This window comes from Cucumis melo, chromosome 6, assembly GCF_025177605.1.
Source record: "Cucumis melo cultivar AY chromosome 6, USDA_Cmelo_AY_1.0, whole genome shotgun sequence".
Taxonomy (NCBI): domain Eukaryota; kingdom Viridiplantae; phylum Streptophyta; class Magnoliopsida; order Cucurbitales; family Cucurbitaceae; genus Cucumis; species Cucumis melo.
Window position 1 is genome coordinate 7,092,584 of NC_066862.1, and position 19,560 is coordinate 7,112,143.

General features: G+C 30.6%; 4 protein-coding genes across 8 annotated transcripts; 3 read left to right on the forward strand and 1 right to left on the reverse strand.

Moving 5' to 3' along the window:
* Positions 1 to 412: 412 nt before the first annotated feature.
* On the reverse strand, positions 413 to 1,530 carry LOC103484042 (ethylene-responsive transcription factor ERF027). The gene has a single exon (XM_008440941.3). It carries the CDS (start codon positions 1,381 to 1,383, stop codon positions 775 to 777), a length of 609 nt encoding a protein of 202 aa, XP_008439163.1. The 5' UTR covers positions 1,384 to 1,530; the 3' UTR covers positions 413 to 774.
* Positions 1,531 to 2,203: 673 nt separating this feature from the next.
* LOC103484044 (uncharacterized) lies at positions 2,204 to 5,391 on the forward strand. Of its 3 annotated transcripts, none has more exons than XM_008440944.3 (7): positions 2,204 to 2,736; positions 3,322 to 3,437; positions 3,512 to 3,600; positions 3,710 to 3,784; positions 3,906 to 4,013; positions 4,666 to 4,761; positions 4,935 to 5,391. In XM_008440944.3, exons 1-7 carry the CDS (start codon positions 2,354 to 2,356, stop codon positions 5,208 to 5,210), a joined length of 1,143 nt encoding a protein of 380 aa, XP_008439166.1. In that variant the 5' UTR covers positions 2,204 to 2,353; the 3' UTR covers positions 5,211 to 5,391. The 3 variants fall into 3 exon arrangements, with proteins under 3 accessions (XP_008439166.1, XP_050942642.1, XP_050942641.1); XM_051086685.1 differs by having other exon boundaries at positions 2,588 to 2,736; positions 3,309 to 3,437; XM_051086684.1 differs by having other exon boundaries at positions 2,593 to 3,240; positions 3,309 to 3,437.
* Positions 5,392 to 5,522: 131 nt separating this feature from the next.
* Positions 5,523 to 9,004, forward strand: LOC103484043 (two-component response regulator ARR14-like). Of its 3 annotated transcripts, none has more exons than XR_007821947.1 (6): positions 5,523 to 6,781; positions 6,930 to 7,301; positions 7,409 to 7,485; positions 7,810 to 8,492; positions 8,602 to 8,700; positions 8,825 to 8,859. XR_007821947.1 is itself a non-coding variant. In XM_051086682.1 (6 exons), exons 1-6 carry the CDS (start codon positions 6,598 to 6,600, stop codon positions 8,879 to 8,881), a joined length of 1,461 nt encoding a protein of 486 aa, XP_050942639.1. In that variant the 5' UTR covers positions 5,523 to 6,597; the 3' UTR covers positions 8,882 to 9,004. The 3 variants fall into 3 exon arrangements, 2 of the variants coding, with proteins under 2 accessions (XP_050942639.1, XP_050942640.1); XM_051086682.1 differs by having other exon boundaries at positions 7,810 to 8,481; positions 8,825 to 9,004; XM_051086683.1 differs by having other exon boundaries at positions 7,415 to 7,485; positions 7,810 to 8,481; positions 8,825 to 9,004.
* Positions 9,005 to 10,417: 1,413 nt separating this feature from the next.
* On the forward strand, positions 10,418 to 11,345 carry LOC103484045 (LOB domain-containing protein 24-like). The gene is made up of 2 exons (XM_008440947.3): positions 10,418 to 10,671; positions 10,835 to 11,345. Exons 1-2 carry the CDS (start codon positions 10,519 to 10,521, stop codon positions 11,138 to 11,140), a joined length of 459 nt encoding a protein of 152 aa, XP_008439169.1. The 5' UTR covers positions 10,418 to 10,518; the 3' UTR covers positions 11,141 to 11,345.
* The last annotated feature ends 8,215 nt before the right edge of the window (positions 11,346 to 19,560 follow it).

Genomic DNA, 19,560 nt, shown 5'->3' on the forward strand with positions numbered 1-19,560 from the left:
ATTTTTACACAATCTATTTAATTTAGAAACCATAGGAAAGTGAGAAAGAAAGTTGTGAAGTCCAAAGCTCTAATTTTGGTGTCAACAACAAAATGTTCTTCATGGATTACCAAGAGGAAGAAGACTCCTTGTATATTATAAAAGTATAGGATGATGACATTTAGAGCATAGAATTAAAGAGAAAATTAAGAAATTTCTCCCTCCTCCATAGTTAGATCAAACTGCATATACAGGTAGTGATTAAGAAAAAATGATGAAACATTTTCATTTGGAAAAGTAAGGAATGTATATTATAGATATATATAAATGTTTAGAGACATTATTATTGGAAGCTGGAGGGAAAGGAAGGAAATGAGAAATGGAATAAAATTGGGGGGGGGGGGGGGGGGGGGGGGGGAGAGAAAAAAAGATATTTAATTGAATGTGACAGATTTGGGGCTAAGTTCCATTAACTGCAGCAGGCAGTGTATGGACTCACCAATAATTACACCTTTCAATTCCTCTTTTCTTTTTAATTAAATCTTCCAATTCCCAACATCTCTAACCATAGTTAGAAATTGATTAATAATCCTAAACTTTGATCATGTGGAAGATAAATCAGAACAGCAGCAATCAAACCAAGAAAAAGAAAAAGGTCCCTTTTAATAAACCCAATATAAAATAAAAAATTAGGGGATTGGATTATGATATGATTCACCTGCTCTGTTTTTCTTTTTCTTTTTCTTTTTTTTTTCTCTCTTCAATTTTTTGTTAAATCGGAAAATTTGTTGGGAATTATTTGGAGTAACTCCATAATCCATCATCTCCTTGAGAATGGTTGGGAGAATTGTCATCGGAAGACGGCGACTTCATCCTTGGTGGACTCACCAGCATTCCCTCCGCCATATCCACAAGTAAATTCGGCATGTTCAATAACTCTTCCTCGTCCACAAACTTGCCGGAACAATCCCCCGTCGCATGGGAGGACGGCCCACCTCCATCGATCGCCTCAGTCACAGAAGAATATTCAGTAGTTGTAGCAGTAATAGTAGTAGCAGCAGCAGGAGAAGCTTGTGGGCTAGTGTTATTGGGGTTTCTGGCGGCGGCAGCAATGGCAGCGGCGGCGCGAATGTCAGAAGGGGAAGTGGAAGGAGGAATGGGATAAGATAAAAGAGAATGAGGGAAATTAAGGGAAGCATTAGGGCCTTTGAGAGTGAGAGCGGCGACGTCGTAGGCGGCGGCAGCCATTTCGGGAGTTGGGTAAGTTCCAAGCCAAATACGAGTAGCCTTACGTGGCTCCCGAATTTCAGAGACCCATTTGCCGGAACGGGAACGGATACCGCGGAAGATGCGGTGGCGACCGGGAGGGAGGGGGGAATTATTATTATTATTATTATCAGACATATGAAACGGAAGAAATTAGATCAAATATTAATGCATGGAGAAATAAAAAGCAATATGGATTTTGAATCGAAAGAAGGAAGAAGAGGGATTATATAAAGAAGAAGAAGGAGTAAGGAGTAAGGAGTAAGGAGTAAGGAGTAAGGAGTAAGGAGTAAGGGAGTAAGGAGTGGTAAAGACCGTGGGGATATCGCGGCTATATGCTCAACAAAACCGACATAAATATATTTTGATGATGCACAACCTGGCAAAATTTTAGAGTGTTCGAATTTTGTATGATTTATTACTTGAAGCTTACTTGTTTTAAAATAAATACAAAAATAAAATTTTATCAGGGAATTAAATATATGGGTACAAATATTGATTTGCCTGATTTTCTTTCTTTGTGATGATTAATTTGGGTCATTCTTGCTTGCCACTAACTACTTCATCTTTTAGTTTTAAATAAATATTAGACATCATTGTGTACATTTATGGTCAAAACTTTTTAGATTGAATATACTCGATCTTCTTATTCTAAAATAAGTCATTTATTTAGTCCTATTTGATTTTTATTTTCTTGGGTTAAGAAGAAATTAATAATGTATAAGAGAGATTTTGATATGTGATTAATGTCTTGTCTAAACACGGTTTTAAATGTAAAGAAGAGAGAGAATTGGAATTGGTTGAGTCCACAAAAATCAAAAATCAAAATAAATAAATAAATAAATAAAATATATTGTATATTTATATATAACAATGTCTTTTCAATTTCCACTGCTACACAAATAGGACACTGAATCAAGATCAAGATGGTCATTTTCTCGGTACTTTTTCTTTTCTTCTTTTTTCTTTTTCTGTGGTCAAATCAGTGCCATATCGATTTGTTATCCTCAAAAAGTTTCCCCCAAATCAAATCTGTGTATGGCCGTCAAAGGTCGTTCCTTTTTCTTTATCTTTTTCTTCTTCTCCTTCCATTTCCCTGCTGTCATCCATGGAGGTTCTTAAATTCGCTGCCATTCCCATTTTCAGATCTTACCCACTTTCATTTGCCACCAAATTTCTAAAGCCCATCAACGTTTCCATTAAGCCGCCCCCATCGGACTTTGATTTCCGATCGGAAATCTCTGAGGATTCTAGAGCCGCCATCGCTGAAACTCACCCTGAGTTGCTTGATTTGGCTGACGATGGCATTTTGGTTTTGGTTGACAAGACGAAATTTGGGCCTGTCCCAGCGTGGAGGGCCGAATTCGTGGAACCCCAAGCAATATGGCTGGTTGGAACTTCGCATATTTCTTCTAAATCGGTAAAGGATGTCGAGCGAGTTGTCCGAGCAGTAAAGCCTGATAATGTAGTCGTCGAGCTTTGCAGGAGCAGGCAAGTTTGATTCGTTCCTTTGAAAATTGGCCTAATCTAATTCTTTTACTGAATTAAGTGATAATTCGTCAGAATTCTTATTCTGCACTTTCTTTCGTTGGACGATTATTTATGAGAGCTTGAATTGGGGTCTTTTGAGGTCCAAGTTATTGGTTCACATGGCTGACTCACCGGTAATATGTTGCACTTTCGTTGAGTTTTGCGTTCAAATTTTCAAGAGCTTAAATGGCCAAAATCTCATTTGCCCTCTCTGCCTCCTGGTCTGATGAATCTTAGAGGAAAAGGAAAAATACCAAAATTCTTCTCTGTGATAGCTATTAGCCAAAGAGTAGTCGTTAAGTATCATCTTTCTTTCAAAACATTTGCAAAGTATGGCAATGACTAATGAGAAATTTGTGTTTCTTCTTCAAGGGATCTTGTAAAAAAACTACATGTCAGCTGAGAGGCTGGATTATGTTTGAAGTTTGGAAGTTGTGGTGTAATATAGTTCCTAATAAATGCCAAGTGAGAAAGTCTGATCTGCTGAGTTATTGTTTTTCTTTGAGAAAATCAACATCTTAAAATTATTGCAGACATTTGTTCCAGAGCTGGTATCATGTATACTTTAGATACTGGTGAGCCAGACCAAAAACTGAAATCCAACATGTTCTCTTTGAGTGGGGATGGTTTTCTAGGTGCTGTTGGTCGCAGCATAAACCTAGGTAATGACTAAGGAGTAACATTTTTTCTGTTGTTTTTGGCTTAAAATTTGTCTAAAATTTTCTCATTTTATCAGGAGGCCAGACTGCTCTTGCTTTGCGTCTGCTTCTAGCAGTATTTTCATCCAAAATTTCATCAGATGTCAACCGTCCTTTTGGAGACGAGGTACTTAATAATCAGCTTTTCAAATGATCAAGTGATTTCTAGATGTATTTATGTCTAGGTCTGCATATCTGGAAGCAACTAGTTCATGAATCTCTCACTAATCATGCAGTTTCGAGCTGCTCGTAAAGCATCTGAAGAAGTTGGTGCGCAAATAGTTTTGGGGGACCGGCCAATTGAGATAACAGTATGTATTTTCTCTTGCAAGATGGGACTATTCTGTTTTGGCAAGTGCAAATGACTGTACAATTTGGTCTATTCAGATAATTTAATTTGTTCATTCACTTCAATATGATTTATTCATGCAGCTAGAAAGGGCATGGAATGCTCTGACTTGGACTGAGAAGTTGAGTTTAGTAAGCTCAGTTATTCGTGGGATAACATCGGGATCTGATTTCTCTCAAAACATTGATGAGGTTCTTTCCCACCTGAACTCCTTCAGTTATTGTTCATAAGACAACCAGTCTCATTGATATTCCGTTACTGAATTTAAAGCTTTTTAAGTGCAATAGGTTATTACCTCAAATATATTAAGGACCTGTATATAAGCAAAGTTCTTTGAATGTTTTCTAAGCCAAAGCTTGTCCATATCAAAGATTTTGATGGTTTATGTTTTTAAGTGATTCAGCCTTTGCTATGGTTGCAAGATAAAAGGAAACTTCCTGCTCAGGGTCATGTTCCCAAGTTTTTAGTAGGCACCGGTCAGGCCAGGAACCGAATCAAAGGTGGTGACCATAGAAAATACAAACTGACATAAATATTGGAAACTTCTGTTGTGAAAATAGATTGGCTCCTTGCAAAACTTTTAAATGGGTTCAGTCTAAACTAAACAGAACTCTACATAGATAAACGGATTGAAGTTTAAAAATTTTCTTTTGTTTTCTCAAACATTTGTGTTTTTTCCCCTAATATGATTGCTTCTTTTGCCTATGAACCTTGTTTACTAACATCTGAAGAAAGACCATAATCAAAGCATATTAATTTTTGTTGAAGTTCAAATCGGTACCTGTATCATATACTTCACGGTGTTGGAAAAATCATTGTGTTGTGATTAATTTGGTGCTTCAGGAATCCGATGGAAATGGTAGTTCTTTGCAGCTCTATGAGAAGCTTAGTTTTTCTTATCCATCCCTCCTTCAACCTCTCATTCATGAACGAGATACCGTAAGTGCAATCCTACAAGCATTTTCAGATATTTTTCTTATCTGTGTGAAAGAGAGAAAGAGACTAATATCTCTCTTGATATTCATGGTTTGGTTCCGCATTTGTTTTTGTAGTCATCATTTTTCAATTCAACATTCCCAATTACAAAGTGCTTAATATAGTTGCATTTGCAGTACCTTGCATGGTCTCTGAAGCGTAGCAAGGCGGTGAACAAGAGCAAGAGGGTGGTCGGGGTGATCGGAAGAGGCCATATGAATGGTGTCATTTACGCAATAACATCGGACCAAGGAAACTTACGATTTCGAGACCTTGCAGGTAAGAAAGCTGGAGAAGGTAATTCCAATGGCTTTGTTAGCAGTCTCCTGAAAAGCTTGGTTAGAGACACTATAATTGGTGTTATCTTGTGGGTTTTATATGAACAATTAAAACAACTACACATAATACCTTAGCAAGGTAGGTGTCATGGCAACTAATTACTTCTTTCCACCAATTCATATCTTTGCGAAAAAGTAATTAGAAATTTATACACATTGATTATGTATAAAGATACTATTTGATCGCTGGATTTGTATATTTATCTATTTCTTAATAAATATAAAAGAATGTATCATGGATATATAATCTTTTATATACTTTATCTCGATATAAACTATTGAATTGGCAATAATTAAGACTCTAAGGTCTTGTAATCTTACCTTCATATTAAAACAAATGTATGAATATCTATAATATTTTCCATCTCATTCTCATCCTCACAAGTGAAGGACAATAATTACGAATCTAAGGTCTTCTATTATTACGTCATACTAAAATTAGGATCAGTATTATGTAACCATTTCAGAATATATACTTAACGACAGATATATAAGTGAGATTAGAAAGATTGGAATCACAATTAAATAGTATAAGTCAAGTTGATAACTTTATGAGTTGGGGCAAGTGTGATTTTGGTTATATTCATGCATGATGCAATGAAGATTTATTAGGAAGTTTTAGAATAGATATTAAATTTGTGAAAAGAATATTGAGTAATATGATGTGAAAAAGAAAAAGGAGAAACGAAGGAGGGAGGGAGGAATAAATGAAAAGATTGGGGGAATCTTGTGGAAATGGAAGTCCAAGTGGGGGGATGATATGTTTGGTAAGTTGCATTAAATGTAAAACTTTGGGAACGTGTAATTCGTAAGATATAATATAGGCATGTTTGGTTGATGAGAATGATTATACTATAGAGTTTTGAGATTGAGAATTAAGGTTGAGGAGTTTGAGGTTTGAAGGATGGATAGAAAATTGTTGGTGGATATTCATATACTGTTGGTGGATGATGATGCTACTTCTCTTGCTATCGTTTCAGCCATGCTTAGACTTTGCAAATACCAAGGTTTCTCTTTTCTCTTCTCGTTCTCTTCTGGGCTTCTTCTTCTTCTTCTACTTTCGGTTCTTCATTTTCACATGGGTGTCTAAATTAAGTTTGGATTACTACACAATTTTGAGATTAAGTTAGGAAGTTTTACCCTATTGAATTTCGTTTTTAAAACAATGTTTGTTCATTTACACTCGAGTATTTTCAGCCACATTTAAAAAACAAAACTAGGAAAGAAATGGTATCTATAAACTTAGTTTTCAAAAATTTAAAAACAAAGTAGTTACCAAATATAATAGAACCTTAGAGATATCTTATTTATTTAGGTAGAAGTAAAAGGACATGAGAATAAGATTTTCTTATGAAACCCTCTTGTCCTTCCAAACCCAAGTATTGAGAATACCTAATGATATTGATAAAGAGGGTTAACTTTTTAGATTTGAATAAAGCATAGTATAGAAAGCTATTGTAAAATGATGATCATCTCATATATTTTTATTTCAGTTGTGACTCTAAAAAACCCAATGGAAGCACTCGATACTCTTAGGGCAAGAAAAGGGTTTTTTGATCTTGTTGTCACTGACCTCCACATGCCTCAAATGAATGGTCTTCAATTACAAAAGAAAGTAATGCAAGAATTCAAGCTTCCTGTTATTAGTAAGTAATAATGTTTGTATTATACATAATTCAATCTACAATATTATTAACAACATATATCTATATATATATACCAAGTTAGAAATAATAATAAAGTCTTATAAAAGTTTCATTACTTTTGTTTGCAATATATATTTAATTAATGCAGTGATGTCAGCTGATGAGAAGCCAAGTGTGATACTGAAGAGTTTAGAAGAGGGTGTTGCATTTTACATGGTAAAACCAATAAGCCTAGAGGATGTCAAACAAGTTTGGCAATATGTTATTACAACCAAAAATGTTATACCTAACCAAACAACAACAATCATCCAACGGCAACTGTCGATCGACAAATCGTCAAACTCTTCGACACCTTGTTCGGAAAAGGAGATCATCAAATCTAAATCAAGGTCATCAAAATTCAAGAACAATAAGGCAAAGCAAAAATCCATAAATGTTCCTATAAGAAAGCCAAAAGTGATTTGGACTAATTCACTTCATAATCGCTTTTTACAAGCCATTAGACTAATAGGCCTTCACAGTAAGTCTTCTATCCTAATTAGCTTTATAAATTTTACCATTAATATTGATCTTCAAATTCAAATGATTATATTTTGTGTACTAATGAAGTTATTTAGTTTTGTTTAGAGGCAGTTCCAAAGAAGATACTTGAGTTCATGAATGTGCCTGGGTTGACTAGAGAAAATGTTGCTAGCCATTTACAGGTTAAATATGTCCCTTCTTAATTCTTTTAATTTTGTATTTATTAATTAATTATGTACTTGACGTTACATTTTCTATACATAATCATGATTAATTGAAAGTACACATTATACTGCCGAAAAAACCAATCTGATATTCGACATTACTACTTTAAATAAAACACTGATTTTGCTTTACCCTCCTTTTATATTATGCAAATAGTTTCCATCATGTTAATACACAATTTTAATTATTTATAAACCATCATATCATTATTACACATATAATTAATTAATGTTCTGTTTTAACGAAAGTATTGTATCTAAATCTTTTGTTTATGAACACAGAAGTACAGAATTTTCTTGAGACGAGTTACTGAGAAGGGAAGTCATTCAATAAACATACTTTCTGATTGCACATTACCAACGTCAAATTTTGCTAATTCTTCTCACTTCCAATTTCAATCCCATTTATATACATCAACACTCCAATCCCAAAATTCAAATAGTTTCCTTCAAAATAAACTACATCTAATAACTCCTTTGAACTTCCAATGTCCTAACCCTAATCTTGAAGGACATTCTTTGCCCTGCCTTGGGAATCAAAACCACTCAAGTGATCTTTTGATTCTCAACAAACCTAACTTCTCTAGCAACGGTAACTCCATCTCGAGTTCAACTCAAAACGCTCAAATTATCGCGCCGATGGAGAATGAAAACCCTAAGTGTTCAAGCGATGGAATGTTGACGAAGACCGGAGAGAATCAAATGATTTTTTTAGGTCAAGATAATGGGGCATTTGCTGAGAATTTTGAAGGTAAGCAAAAAAAATTACCAGTGGTTTCTAACAAAAATATGGACGAGAGTGGTTCCTTTTTAGTGTCATCAAAAGAAGAAGGGAAAGCAGCAGCTAATGACACCATTGCATTTGAAGATATTGGTGACGACAACTACCAAAATTGTTTTGATGTTCTTAGTGAGATCTTCATGGAGCACAACCAGAATCAAACTTCTTTAAGGGTAAACGTTTGGTAATTTACATACGTTACCATATATGAATTTATTAAATAATGAACAATATAAATTGAAGATCCATGTAGAGAAATTAAGATTAACAATAATAATTATATGTTTGTTTAGAAGGAAGAAATGGACGTGTCTGATATTTGGAATGGGATTGAAATGGATGCTTCAACAAAGCAGGATCATGTAATCCAACCTTCAAGCCTCCCTACTCAGGCAATGCATACAATCTTTTCATTTTTAATTTTAGTACTAGTTATCAATAATACATTGTTAACTATTCCTTAATTATGTTTCAAAAATCTAATTAATTGACATATGGTTGTTGTTGTTTTGGCAGGGTTGGGAAGATGAAATTTTAGAAATGCTTTTTGGAGATGGTTCAAATTCATCATAGAGGAAGTGTTGGTGAATATCACTGTTAAAACTCAATATGTGAAGGTAGTAAATTTCTTGTGAGTTGAGACAATGTATCATTGTGTTAGGTTAATTTATGAATCCTTCGTGAATTCATCTCTTTATACAATGTTATGAACTCCAATAATTATCATCTCATTTAATAACTATTTTGATTATTATTGGTTAGTTTTCATAAATTAAACTAATTAATTATTGGTATTACTTCAATTTTATTGATTTTTGATTTGTTGCTTGGCTGTTTGGATTATTTTTTAAAAAACTAAGAGACGTTCATTTTTAAATATAACAGAATAAATAAAAATATTTATAAAATATATCAATTTTTAAAATATATATTAATAGCTGAATAGATTTTTATCGATCAATCCGTATCTATCAGAGATATAATCTAAAATTTTGATATAATATGTAAGCATTTTCAACAGGATTATCATTTATAATCTTTTTACGAAGAAGATTGTCTCTCTTACGAAAAAAATTACATGTTTTCCCATCAATTTTTTAAAATTATAATTTTAATCCATCCTAAACAACCAATAAGTGAATTCTTAGTTAAAACTTTTTTTCTTTTTTTTTTTCAAATCTAAACGTTTTGATAAATTGTAGCCATATCTAAACGATCGCGTATAAATTGTAATTATATCTAAATTGGTAGTCATATCTAAACGATTGCGTATCAAACAATAACGTTGTTGATGGCGTAGTTGACGGGGCATTTTTGTTATTTCACATGATAGGTCCCTGGCTTTTTTTCGTTTTTAGAATTAATCTAAATATTTTATCATTTTTTATATTTTGGAAAAGACCTTTTTTTCTGTGCTATATGTGCAAATATTCTCATTTTATTTCTATTCATTACAATTACTCTTTTGAAACTATTTTTCTTTCTCTGTTTTAAAAATAGTTTATTTGATTCTTTAAATCACTTTTATATAAAAAGAAATTAACTGTTGTACTTCATAAAAACCATTAAAAAAAATCCCAACAATGATTAGCATGAACTGTAGTTTTCAAAATAATTATTTTCTAAAATTGGGCTAGAAATTCAAATATTTAATCATAAAATATACAGTAAGAAGTTGTAAAAAAAAAAAAAGCAAAGTTTAAATAATTAATAACAAAAAAAAATCAAATTGGTTATCAAATGTTGAACTTTCATAATTCATCAAAAATTTAAATACTTCAATTATCAATAATAAAAGATTCAGAAATCTAAAAGCTTTGTGTTTCCTTCAAGACCCATATTTTTGTATTCAAAATATTAATTAATTTATGGTTTAATGTATCTTCAAAGAAAAAAAAAAGAAGATAAAAAAATTCCTTCCACAACCGTAATGATTTATGGAAGATAAAAATAATTAACCTTTTTTTTTTTTTTTTTGTTACCATATCTACACAATTACATAATTAAACATTTCCTTGTAAACTATATCACAATTTGAAAAACTAGCCGTTATCTATTGTCAATAAAAAACACACACTCTCCATATTTCACCATAAAATGTATATATACACAAAAGATTTGGAGAATCTTCATCCAAATCTTCTTCTCTCTTATTTTCTTCCAAAATCTAGATCTTGTCAAATATATTATATTCAGTTTGGATTTTTAGTATGATTTCTGGTCGTTGTGCAGCTTGTAAATATTTAAGAAGAAGATGCCCTTCCGATTGTATCTTTTCCCCTTTCTTTCCTTCCAATAATCCTCAAAGATTCACCATTGTTCATCGAATTTATGGTGCTAGTAATGTTGCTAAATTCCTCCATGTAAGTTTATGATATATTTCATTTTCCACCTACCATTTTAACTTATCGTATCATATCATATCATATCTCTTATTTCCATTCTTTCTCACCACCTTACTTAATTATCTATATATATTTCTTAGTCACTCTTTTTTTTCTTTTTTTTTTTTGATAATTTAATCAGCAACTTCCTACACATTTAAGAGGTGAAGCAGCAGAAACTTTAATATTTGAGGCAAAATGCAGAATTGAAGATCCAGTTTATGGATGTGTAGGGATTATTTCCCAATTACAACATCAATTACACGTGGCAGAAACCCAGTTGGCCAAGACTCGAGCTGAGATTGCTTGTGTGGCTTCCAATGTCCAAGAAGAACAGCCTCAACTCCAAGATTTTGCATTTCAGCCCATTCAAGGCCCAAATTCTGTTGGGTTCTCTCAAATTGGCCTTTCCAGTCCGGCCCATTGTTTTAATTCCAGCTTTTTCTAATTCATAACACGTTCTAAACATGGCTTCTACAGAAAGAAAAGTCCCTTTTCCTTTCATTTTCACTTTCACTTTTTTCTTTTAAATCTTTTTTTATAAATTGGTTTTCTTAAAAAATTTAAAAGAAAAAAAAAAAACACGTTTGATTCACTTGTTTTATTTGTATTTTTCAATTTTCCATTTCATAATTCTAAACGATCGTTATCCACGACCTATTCTCTTGGTCTCCTTTCTTCATTTTGGTCTTGTTTTAGTTTACGGATGAAAATTCGTCTCACTTTTCTCTTTATATAAAAGCAAACTAAAAGTGGAATAAACCTTTTTTCTTTAAAAAAAGTTCCAAATAACTTAATCATCATGAATTCACACGTTCTTAATCAATAACCAACATAAAAGTATTTCAGTTGTCAGTTAATTGGTATATACTCATTTCTTTGGAATTCAAAGTTCAAACTTGTATAACTAAAAAAAAATGTAATACTAAATCACTTAGAAGCTTAAGCTAATTAATGGAGAAAAATTAGTATAATATCTAATACTTTACTTTCTTTATAAGTTAGTCTACTATTATGTAGAAGACATTATCTTAATAAATAGCTCTAAGCGGACGTGAATTCAATATGTAATTTAATAATCTAAAATAACTCTTCTAAACATCTTAATATTGTATAGTTAAATCGATTATGTTTCAAACACTCACAGAATGGAGAAATAGGGTGGAATAATGAAATTTGTAAGGCATATATAGATGCAACGGTACCAAATCCCAAAACTAAAGCGAAGGGATTGATCTCTAAATCTATCCACATAGAAGATAATCAACTGGGGATTTTGGTCGGCAGTTTAGTGTCGGAAAGAGAGCAGATTCTTTTTCTTTTGATTGGAATAAAAAACAATATAGATAAAGACATGATAACAAAAAATAGATATCAAGGTGACGCATCAAAAACAGAAAAACATAAGAAGAAATATTGAATATGAAATAGACACGTGGTGTAGTGGTAAATCCCTGATCTGCCCTAAGGTACGAAACCAAAATGGGAAAGCAACCTTTTAAAGTGGCCCAACAAAACCAAAGAAAATACACAATAAAAGTCAAAGAAAAGAATTACAAGACGAACATTCTTTTGTTGATTATTTGATGATCAGGATATATATCAAATAATAAAAGGAGAAAGATTGGTCCAAATCCCTCTTTGCGACTCAAAAATAACCCATAAAGCTTTGCTTTTTCATTTACACGACATTTGTCCACTTTTTTTAATTATCTACACTTTCAAAATTACTCTTATCCCAATCTTTCTTTTTTCTTCTTTTCCTTTTCCTTTTTTTTCTTCCTATCATATCATATATATCTACTTTTCTTGTGTGAATTAAGGATTTGAATTTAAATGTTATTGGGTTTTTTTTTTCTTTCTAATTTTTAACATTTCCACCTTAGCCTACCAACTTTAGGAGGTGATTGGTGTAGGGTTTAAATAAATAAAAACTTGCCTCTTTCTTTGCTTTGCCCAAATGGGTACAATAACTAAAAGCAAATTTCTAGTTATTGTAGTTGAGGGATGAGTTGGTGTGTTTGTATTATAATTTCCTTTAAGGAGGGATTAAAGACATAAATGGATTGACGTGAAAATTAAAGAATGACAAACCGTTCTAACTAGCTATGTGGTATTGCTTTTGTACTCTACTTAATAATATTTCTTATCTAGGATTTTAAATTATTGTATTCGTATATTTTAACCACATTTCCCTCTCTCAAACAAAAAATAATCTACCATATTTTTTTGTTTCTATCAAATTATTCTGCAGAACTTTTAAAGTAGTCCATAGTCATACGAGCAAGGTTTTACTAAGATTCAAAAGGTATTTGGATTACAAACATTACAAATAAGTTTTCTTCTCGTAGTCTCTATATCATTTAAGCTTACAATGCTCAATGTGGATCTATTATTACAAGTTATTTTGTTTCAAATGAGTAGAGAACTTCATAAATTATTTTCTACAATCAATACAAATTATATCGTGGACATAACATTTTTGTCCAATCACTCTTTTACTATACACTCTTAACAATATTTTCTTTCAAAAACACGTCAATTTAAGAAATAGTTAATTTATGTCAATAAAAGTAAAATATTTTCTTTCTAATTGAGAAAGAAAATATAGGTTAATATCTATTAGTCATGTTAGATTTCTACCAATTATATGACTTTTATTAAATGACATAATCTATCACTAATAGATTTCGAGAACTAAATCTAAAATTTATAATATCAACACATGGTTTTAAATTGTTCTAAATTTCTAAATATTTTGACTCTTATTACTATATTTATAACTTTTTTTTTTTTTTGACTTAACGTATGTTTGGGTTAATAAACCTCAATACCATACTAAACCAACATGGGATGGGTGGATCGTAAGTGAAATACTGATTTCATATATTACTTAAATTGTGAGGTCAGTTGATGTTACGTTATTATTATTATGTATACAAAGCATATTGACAAATTAATTACTACATTGCATTTCCAAAGACCTATATATATTAATTAGCTGCCTGTTAAATGTGAAATAAAGAAAAAGGAAGAATTAGTTTGGAAAAGCTATGGACTTAATACCATATTATTTAGACTTGACCTAATTTAAAAGCACTGAAAATTAGATGAGATAAATAAATAGGCACCTATAGTTAATTATTTGTTTAATTTATTACATATATAAAATATATATATATATATATATATATATATATATATATAGTGGGATTTTAGTTAGAGACTTGTATGTTGAGGATAGGAATCTTTGTAACTACTACTTACTTAACCTTCTATATATTTCATCATATAATAAAACTAAATTCAACCGTCTTTTTTACACTTTTCTCAAAAGATTTTCATTTAAATATATAATGGCTGTGGGGCTTCCCATATATTAAACCCTTTTCCAAAATTTAATCCAAAGCATATTCTAATTTTGTTCATACCATACCTAATTTCATTTATCCCCCTTTACTACTAATTCCTCCCTTTAATTTTCTCCTTTTCCCATAACAATTTTCAATTAATCAAACAATCGAGTTTAAGATTTTGTTTGGAATTATCGTAAACTTTTAAAATAACGGACGTAAACGTGTAAGTAGAATATAACCAAGTAGATTATTATTTAATAAATTATTTTTTCAGTTTGAAAATTGGAAACAAAAGAAGGTTACAGTGTTTTGTAAATTAGTATTAAGGAATATTGTTTTAAAAATAATAACTAGCTAAAATACCTTTATTATTACTTTTTTTTTTAATATATGATAATAGATGATTGTTTTCAAATATAATAAAATAAATATAAATATAACAAATCTTCATACTATAATCTAATATCTATATTTATCTATGTTAAAGATAAATACATATATTAGTCTTTTATGTTCTTTAAAAAGAAATAGTTTAATTTTTCTTTATAAAAAATCAATGTGGTATAATCTTTTAAAAATTAACAAATTCAACTTATGAAAATTATCGGATAAATTTGATTAGGTGAGAGAGATCATATGCACATATAAACAAATAAATCTTATTTAAAGGGATAAAACTGAAAATTAAATATTAATTAAAAAAAATATATCTTGTTTTAGGAGTATTTAAAAGCACTGGTAAAATATTTAATTTAAAACATGTGCGAAATGAACATCTTTATAATAACTTTCATCTCATACTAAATTAAGTTTATTTAAATTTTTTTTTCTAAATGATGTGGTTGTTAAAAGAAATATTGTTGAGAGTTATCTAAAGAAAGACTTAAAATCTAAGAGGGTGGACACAAACCAATAGGGTACTAAGAGGAATAGAGGAACATGTATCATCTCAAAAGGGAGACTTCAATGCCTTGGAGTTTAGACCACTCATCAAAAAGTATCCTGCCCCAAATACTTTTTATTATTATTATTATTATTTATTTATTTATATTTAAAGGATTTTTCTTTTACTTAAACTTTAAACAATACCTATTTTTTTAATCTAATAATTAAATTAACTTAAATTTTTTGTTAAATTATAAATAAAAATGGTTAGAAAATTGTTATTATTAATTTCAATTTTCAATTTATTTTAGATAAATAAAAGAAAAAAGAGATAGACAATGAATTTTTTCCACAGGACGAGGATTTCCTCGACTTCCCAAAATGGGTAATGGGACAGAGACGAAAATGAGGATTCCTCACAGAGACAGAGTGGGGAATAGTGTCTCCGAGCATATTGTCCATCCTGTTTGACAACCTAATAATAGAAGAATCTCTAACACAAGTTGGCTCAACAAAATACACTTTGGCTCAACACCACAGTGATAGAAGAATCTATGACACAAGTACGTTTGAAGGATCTCAAGACTAGATGAGATAAGTAGGAGATGAAACCAATGGAAGGCACCAACACGTAAGAGATCCAAGGGCCAACAATGATCATATTCAACTAACATAAAAGTTGTATCATTGACTTTAGGCTAGAGTAAATTCTTGTGGTTCAAATATTGGTTAAAAAAACAAAACTTGACTTAGTAATCAATGGAGGGAAGTTATATTTCAACATGAGATGATGAGGTTTGACGTGCTATATACCAACATATAACCTAAGATTAGGGGGGTACTTTTTTGAAATTTAGAGTAAAAGCATATAATTAACTTCAAATTGTAAGTACTAAATGTGAAAGATTTGAATTATAGTCATTAGGGTTTTGAAGTATTGGGGTGAAAATATTAATTTAGATACAAGAAGGTGATTAAAGTTATAATGAGGAGAGAGATAGGGAGGAAAGTCCTCCAAAGGTGTTTGTAAAATGAAAATAGTGAAAGAAATGCAAAATATGTGGCTACTCTTCATATGTCGGTTTGAGATCATTACGTTTCAAAACATCTCCTTTCATGTTATTTAAAATCACTTCTAAAGTATTAATTTGCAAATTAAATTAATCCTTCAAGTAATCATCTCCAAACAATCATTTCATTTAATTAAACTAACACTCTTCAAATTATTGCCTAAGCAACATCCTTATTTGTCAAAACCCTTTCTATTTTTTTCAACACCTTTTTTTTTTTTTTTTCTTCTTGCCTTTGAAACTTCCAAAATCTATCTCTTCTCTCAATTAATTATTATTACATCAATATTAAATCAACTAACTAGAGATATGGTCATTTTAATTTGGAAAGCTGATAACTATGCCAAAATAAATAAAACCTATAATACAAGGAAACAATATTTGTAAATATGAGAATATTTGATTGCTAATTTTTTTCTAAATTTCAATCCTCCCCTCGACTTCCCTTCTTCTCCCTCCCGACAGCCCTTCTAATTCTTCATCCGATCCTTAACCTTCCTTTCTTCTTCTTCTTCTTTTTCCTTTTCTTCTTTTCCGTCCTCCTCGATTCTAGAACTCTGTAGATTTGCTAAAACTGAGATGGTTGATTGATGTGTGTGGAAGAGGAAGAGAGTGAGAAAAAAACATCCCCGCTGATCGGCGGTAATTGCAGAAACCCCCCAAAGAACCAAAATCAAATTTGTCATCAGCGGTGGCAACGAGAGTCTTATCAACTTTGGGTTTAATTTCTAAGGAAAAATAGGGGTTGTCGTCTTTTAATAGATTTATGGAAAGATTGCATAAGGATAAAGATTCATCTTCTTCTTCAGGCTCCTCCATGTGAAATTCATCTTTCATTGGAATAACTACTCCCCATTTTCATGGTTTATTGGAATTGTTAATCTTTTCTTCTAGAACCTGTGGAGGGGAAAAAGAACACAGTAGGTTATATTTTCGTTAAATAATTGAAGAACCCAAAAAGAGATCAGTGAGAGAGATGGAATGTGAATGTGAAGGCAAAGGAGACAAAGAGTATATAATTATGTAGCAACTAATACAAACATCACTCGTAGAAGATTTGACTCATAGCACATTATTTCTCAAATTGAAAGCTATTGTTGATAAAATTATTTATAGTAGCAACGAACTTTAACAATTGATAGCACAGTTTTCAAATCGAAAGTCAGTATGTCTTTCTGTAGTTACCACTAACTTCAGTTGTTAGCAGATTTCTCAAATCAAAAGTTAAAAGCAATCACCAGTAGTCGTTATTAATTATATCAACGGTAACATATTTCTCAAATTAAAAGCTATCGTTAATAACATTTCTATTTGGTGAAACTTATAACAACTATCAATTGCTATCATTAACAACCAACTATCAATGATGACTTTCAATTTGAGAATACCGAGAATAAGCACTCGTGTTGTTATCAAATAGAAAGTTCTCACTGATAGTAGCTATCGGTGATAACAACTTATACCAGCTATCAGTGATAACAATTGATAGCAACTATTAGCGATGTTCACTAATTTGTAACTATCACCAATAACTTTCAATATGAGAAAATCGTGTAGATCAAAGGGTGTGAAAATCACTTCTCAAATTAAAAGCTATCAGTGATAGCACATATCACTAACCAACGATTATTAGCGAGTTTTAAACCATATTTTAGAGAGTTTTAAACCATATTAGTTATAATCACTTGATAGCAGCTATATATATCATTAATTGTAGCTATCGGTGATAGCATTTAACGTGAAAAAATCAAGAAAAAATGTGTGAAAGAATCCTTTCTTAAATTGAAAGTTATCAATGATAGCACATATCACTAACAACAGATATCGGTAATAGATGCTATTACTGATAGTTGTGATCACTAATAGACGGTATCAATATATGATAACTTTTAATTTGAGAAATTGAGAAACAAGTGCCTAAAATGATGGTTGCACGTGGATATTTAAGTCTTTTACCAATTTTTGTATTATGCAATTATTTTATTATTGTACTATATATGCTATTATTTGAGGTTTTTGCGATTCATACGACTAACCCTTTTAATTATTTAGTGATATCTCTCTTAATTAATCATCAATTTACTCAAAAGTTTAAGCAAGAGGATAAAGCTAAATTTTAAACTAATATCTTACATTTCTTCCCTAGACTTGAACCTAAGAGATCTTAAAAGCAACATGTTTGGAATCATCTACAATAGTATATACAAAGATAAATCTAATATATAACTACTTCCGTTTCTTATTTCATATTACATATAGAATGAGGATAACGAGGATGATAAATTTTTAGGATTGGGATATAAAGTACTATCATGTCCGGCCCATCCTCATCCAAAATCCCTTTAATAATCTCATTATATGTTTTCTTAAGATCTCGCCTATGTCAACATTAAGAAAACATCCACTATACTTTAATAAACATAATATTCTTGCTAAAAAAAACGTTCAAAATCTCTTATCTACATCTTATATATAACTAAAATTATAAAATTCAACTCTAAACATTTTTTTTATTGTGTATTTCAAATACATTTTTTTAAGTGTTTAATTTAGAAAATAAGTCATTTTAAGAAAATTTAAAGATTTAAAAATCATTCAAAATAAGTTTTAAACCAAGAGTCTTTTTAGGAAAAGAAATTCAAGAAAATTGCATCATATGACAAAAAAATTTAAAAAAAAAAAACAGTTTCGTTTTGCTTATTGCAAATATGACAAGTAATTAGATATATTATACAGCTATCGGAGTATTATCCATTTTTAAATTTAATACTTTTGTAATTTAGAATATGCAGTGACATTAGTCTTATTATTATTATTATTATTTGTTATTTTTGCAAACCTCTTTTAAAATAAATTTAAAAAAAAAAAAAAAAAAAAAAAAAAAAAAAAAAGAAAAGAAGAGAGGAGGAAAAAGAACTTCTCTTTTTTCTTTAAGTTAACCCTTACAAAACCATTAATAATTTCCATCCACTTTAAAGAGGGATTTTAATTTCAACCCAATTAATAGTCTTACACACTCGCAAGCCACAAAATGATTTTTTGCTTCTCCTACAAATCAATCATTCTGACTTAATTTTTGGTTTCTTTTATCTTTGATCTTTATTGTTGTTTCCTATTTCAAACTTCTTTTCTACTTCAAAACTGACTTTAATTTGCACTTCTTTAGTCATAAATTCATAAAAATTAAGAGAGGATTTCTCCTTTCCCCATTCACCTTCTCACCAAGCACACGCCCAATATAATTAATTAAGTTCCACCAAAACAAATAATTATAATTGAAATGGGGTAGCTATAAAACACAACTTATATACACCCAAAATAAAGTTGGTTCATTTCACATTTAATTCCTTCACCCAACTCAAAAACAATAGTTGTCTCCAAAATTCAAAATAATTAGCTTCCATCCAACCAAATTTTCTAATCACAGTAAATTTTGGTTTTATTTATTTTCTCAAATACAGTCTTTTGTTTTTGTATGATAATTAAGAACAACTAGATGGATACAGATTAATGAAAAACGGAGAGAAATAAAAAAAAAGAAAAAGGAAAGAGTCAAT

Bases quoted from the DNA above. Each gene is read 5' to 3' on its own strand.
- LOC103484042 (XM_008440941.3), bottom strand. From the start codon at position 1,383: ATGTCTGATAATAATAATAATAATAATTCCCCCCTCCCTCCCGGTCGC.
- LOC103484044 (XM_008440944.3), top strand. From the start codon at position 2,354: ATGGAGGTTCTTAAATTCGCTGCCATTCCCATTTTCAGATCTTACCCA. The intron at 4,014-4,665 runs GTTCTTTCCCAC...TTGGTGCTTCAG, and splicing joins TCTCTCAAAACATTGATGAG to GAATCCGATGGAAATGGTAG. The intron at 4,762-4,934 runs GTAAGTGCAATC...TTGCATTTGCAG, and splicing joins TCATTCATGAACGAGATACC to TACCTTGCATGGTCTCTGAA.
- LOC103484043 (XM_051086682.1), top strand. From the start codon at position 6,598: ATGATGATCATCTCATATATTTTTATTTCAGTTGTGACTCTAAAAAAC. The intron at 7,302-7,408 runs GTAAGTCTTCTA...AGTTTTGTTTAG, and splicing joins TAGACTAATAGGCCTTCACA to AGGCAGTTCCAAAGAAGATA. The intron at 8,701-8,824 runs GCAATGCATACA...TTGTTTTGGCAG, and splicing joins CTTCAAGCCTCCCTACTCAG to GGTTGGGAAGATGAAATTTT.
- LOC103484045 (XM_008440947.3), top strand. From the start codon at position 10,519: ATGATTTCTGGTCGTTGTGCAGCTTGTAAATATTTAAGAAGAAGATGC. The intron at 10,672-10,834 runs GTAAGTTTATGA...TAATTTAATCAG, and splicing joins ATGTTGCTAAATTCCTCCAT to CAACTTCCTACACATTTAAG.